This window comes from Pseudophryne corroboree, chromosome 6 (assembly GCF_028390025.1).
Source record: "Pseudophryne corroboree isolate aPseCor3 chromosome 6, aPseCor3.hap2, whole genome shotgun sequence".
NCBI classification, from domain to species: Eukaryota; Metazoa; Chordata; class Amphibia; order Anura; family Myobatrachidae; genus Pseudophryne; species Pseudophryne corroboree.
In genome coordinates, this window is record NC_086449.1 from 115,613,686 (window position 1) to 115,618,164 (window position 4,479).

The following is a 4,479-nucleotide window of genomic DNA, read 5'->3' on the forward strand; positions in this document are numbered from 1 at the left end:
AATAGAAAACCCTGACTCTGTTGTCTTTCCATAGTAGTTAGTTAACGCCTGCAAGACTATGGTTTCTTGGGCCCACGGCAGCCACAATTGAATTGGCGGATTAGGTCTGCCCAAACTCTAATGCTTCCCGGTCTTAGTTGGTGACAAGGCATTAACCGATACAGAGAGAGAACAAGGGGAAAACTAAGACAGACACAAAAGTGAAAGGGGAAACTACAGAAAATAATAAAACAATTTATGTGCGGCGCAGCTGCCAAGAAAAACCGTAACCAATGTAACGTTGCCCAAATGCCAAATACGAATCCATCGTAGTTTGGCAAGGACAACCATGCGGAAGCCTCCGCCAAAATGACTGAACCGAAAACAGATATCGATAACACGGCTTCAGCCGTAAAGTGCGTCAGAGCCGCTACTCACGACACCACGGAAGGTGCATGCAGGAAACTACCGGAACCCCAAGGCTTCGGACACCAGACCATTCCACTGGAAGACAAACTCGGAGGCAGCAGGAAACGATCCCTCAGACCGTACTCTGGAAACTGGACACAGAACATTGGAGTACACAAGCTGGATGAAGGAAGCTAACTAAGACCTGGAACATACAGGTATCATAACAAACTCCTATCACCAGCACTGGATTGCAGGGCTAGCTGAGTAATAAGGGAAGCACGCCCCAATCAGGATGGCAGGAAGCCAGGCACAAGGTAATGGCCAAAATACTGGCAGGTGAGGTTACACAGACAAGAGCCAGACTGCAGTACACAGACTCACCACATAATGACCAAATATCTAACAGGTGAGGCTTAACACATAGAAAACAGGCTGCAGTTACACAGACTAACCACTGGCGGCCAACAAGAGTCTTCTTAACAAGTACAAGAGAAATTCTGGCATGCAAACAGAACTATAACATAAAATTCATGAACAGAAAGCATACAGGAATGAACCACTGCTTGTGGTTCATAACAGTACCCCCTCCTTAAGGATGGACTCAGGACACCCCATAAAAGCCAATGGGAACGGAACAGAAGTATAACATAAAATACATAACTACCGTGGCTCATAACACTGGGGCTGCAAGGAAAAGGATAATATTTCTGAGCCCACCTGCTGGCAGTGATGCAGGGCAGTCAGGAGCAAGTGCTGACATCTGGTCCGGACTGAAGTACCTGCCAACGCTTACTGACATGTCTACTGTCATTGCTTATGATTCTGTCACCATTGAAAGAATGGTGGAGGATTATATGGGTGACATCATCCAAGTAGGCACGTCAGATAGTCCGTTTGTACACTGGCAAGAAAAAGAGGCAATTTGGATGCCCTTGCACAAACTAGATTTATTTTACCTAAATTGCCCCGCCACCCCCTCCAGTATGTACTCCGAAAGAGTGTTTAGTGCAGCCGGTCACCTTGTCAGCCATCGGCATGGGAGGTTACTTCCAGAAAATGTGGAGAATATGATGTTCATCAAAATGAATTATAAATTCCTCCAGGAAGACATTTACCAGCAATTGCCTCCAGAAAGTACACAGGGACCTCTGATGGTGGATTCCAGTGGGGACTAATTTATAATCTGAGAGGAGCAGGAGGAGGATGTACACGCTGAAAGAAGAATCAGAAGATGAGGATAAGGATGACATCTTGCCTCTGTTGAGCCAGTTTGTGCAAGGAGAGATGAATTGCTTATTTTTTGGTGGGTGGATTAATTGCTTCTTTCTTTGTGGGGGCCCAAACAAACCAATAATTTCAGTCACAGTAGTATGGCAGACCCTGTCGCTGAAATGATTGGATTGTTAAAGTGTGCATGTCCTGTTTATACAACATATGGGTGGGTGGGAGGGCCCAAGGACAATTCCATCTTGCACCTCTTATTTTTTACTTTGCATCATGTGCTGCTTGGGGCCTAGTTTTTAAAAGTGCCATCCTGTCTGACACTGCAGTGCCACACCTAGATGGGCCAGGTGTTTGTGCCGCACACTTGTGTAGCTTAGCTTAGTCACCCAGCGACCTCAGTGCACCTCTTTTTTTTCTTTACATTATGTGCTCTTTGGGGCCTAGTTTTTTAAAGTGCCATCCTGTCTGCCACTGCAGTGCCACTCCTAGATGGGCCAGGTGTTTGTGCCGCTCACTTGGGTCGCTTAGCTTAGTCATCCAGCGACCTCGGTGCAACTTTTTGGCCTATAAACAATATTGTGAGGTGTTCAGAATAGACTGGAATTGAGTGGATATGAATGTTAGTGGGGTTTATAATACCGTAGGATCAAAATTACCCCGAAATTCTGTGATTTTAACTGTTTTTATGTTTTTTTCAAAAATCATCCAGATCCAAAACCAAAACCTGAAAGGGTGGTTTTGGCAAAACCAATCCAGATCCAAAACACGAGTGAGGATCCAGATCCAAAACCAAAACACAAAACACGAAAAGTGCCCGCCGCGCATCTCTAATTAAAAGTAGGAGAAAACTTATCAAATATAAATAAAGTGGAAGTTTCCAAAGATAAACATTTTCCTACTGTAAGTTTTGTTTCTTTTATAAAAATATCATTTTATTTTGTGGTTTATTATTGTTTATATGTTTAATTAGATATATATGGGGGAATCAAAATCTTTTACGTGCTTAGGTCTTAATCCGACCCTGGTGTTTTCGGAGAATATTCCGCAAATATTTAATGATAAATAGACTACAAGGACACAAACGTTCCACTATATACCTTCCAGGGGTTGTGGGGATGGGGTGTTGTTCTCCTACTTAGCAGACTAAGGGAGGTATTGAATTAGGTTTTGTTTTGTTTTTTTTGCTTAGGCGAAAAAATGTGACTTCTCGCTATTTTTAGGGCGAATGGGGATTCAAACTATTCAACAGCAGGGCTGTTTTTTTCATCTAGGTGCAAAATTCAGCAGGAGCGAAAAATATGTGGATTGGCGAATCCAAATGTTTTCTCACCTGCACTGGTGAAAACGCTACCTGTTTTCACCGATTTTTAGGCATTTTTCGCCAATGCATTGGTGAAAATTTCCCTAAAAAATGGGTGAAAACAGGCCCTTAATTAAATAGGCAGGGGGGAAAATTCAATAGCTCCAAGATTACCCCCCCCCCTATCCCAATGATTGGTGTCTAATATCCCTGCACTGCCTCCCCACTCCTATTCTCTTTGATGTACAGTGTAACCCTAATCACTCAGTTACGTATTATTTCTGCCTCTGCTTTTCATCTATGAAGCTGTGCTCTCAGCTATATGCATGGCTCCATCCTCTCCTAACAGCGGGATGCTATGAACCTACTCCTCCTCTGGCCATATATCTGAGGTACAAGTCCTGAGCAGTTCTGGGATAGGCAGCATGACCTCACAGACAGCACTTCCTGCTACCAATGACAGCTAGTAAGCATCTGATGCCTCAAGTCATAGTCATCGCTCTTACCCAATAATCTGCTCAAGACTACACAATAGACATAGAGGTCTATTCATGAATCAGTGAAAAGAGTGGAGAAGTGAGCCTGTAGAGAAGTTGCCCATGGCAACCAATCAGTTGCTCCATACAATTGTATAGTATGCAAATTATAATGTTACTTCAATTCTGATTGGTTGCCATGGGCAACTTTTCCACTGGCTCACTTCTCCACACGTTTCACTGGTTCATAAATAGACCCCATAGTTTCTACTGAGGCTCAACATAAACCAACTGAGTGAAATAAGATTAGGATAGTATTTTATTATTCTTTTATACAGATATAAAGCATTTTGTGAGGTTACACAGTCTCTGTGATTATTCTGTTGTACAAATCTCTGAAGTGCCATCAACCATGGAACCAGTTGTGTAAACAAATAGTGCAGAGCTGTTACCTGCCAGCATCTGTGTGTGTATGGTTGTGTAACCACAAATGGGATCACCTCACTTACACAAAGGCTCACTACTAATGCAACAGCATCATGTCATCTGTGGTAATACAACACCCAAAGAGCAAGAGCAAATGGCAGAGTTCTCTTTCTCTCAAAGAAGGGTTCTTTGCTGTTCTGTATGCTCTATACCCAAGATAAGAGGGTGTTGTCTCGGCAGAGTTTCCATGTTGCTTCTGTACACTATTCTCATGTACAGAGCCTATAGGTGACTGATTTCACTACGATCAGAACTCTGAAAATCCCCAGGGTCCCAACGGATTGGTTTCCCTCCTCGCACACGTGCCACTCTCACAATGATGCTGCAGAGGCGGCGGAGAACAGCGCGGCGTAGCAGAATGTACACCCACGGATCCAGGATCTGGTTACATGAAGCTAAGCGCACTGTGAAGAGCAGCCAATTAGGACGAGGGAGAGGCGTGCCAGTCTGTAACATCACCACAGAGACCTATGTATAAGAGAGAGAAATTCTGTATTATTATTATTATTATTATTATTATTATTATTATTACTACAGGTTGAGTATCCCATATCCAAATATTCCAAAATATGGAATTCCAAAATACGGAATTTTGTGAGTGAG

The 4,479-nt window shown here is 43.2% G+C and overlaps 1 protein-coding gene across 1 annotated transcript in view; it reads right to left on the reverse strand.

Moving 5' to 3' along the window:
• Positions 1-3,825: 3,825 nt before the first annotated feature.
• Positions 3,826-4,479, reverse strand: part of PTGER1 (prostaglandin E receptor 1) — a 35,848-nt gene continuing 35,194 nt past the window's right edge. The window contains exon 2 of the mRNA XM_063929857.1: positions 3,826-4,344. Coding sequence (XP_063785927.1) covers positions 4,099-4,344 — 246 coding nt within the window. The 3' untranslated portion in view covers positions 3,826-4,098. The remainder of the gene's footprint in view (positions 4,345-4,479) is intronic.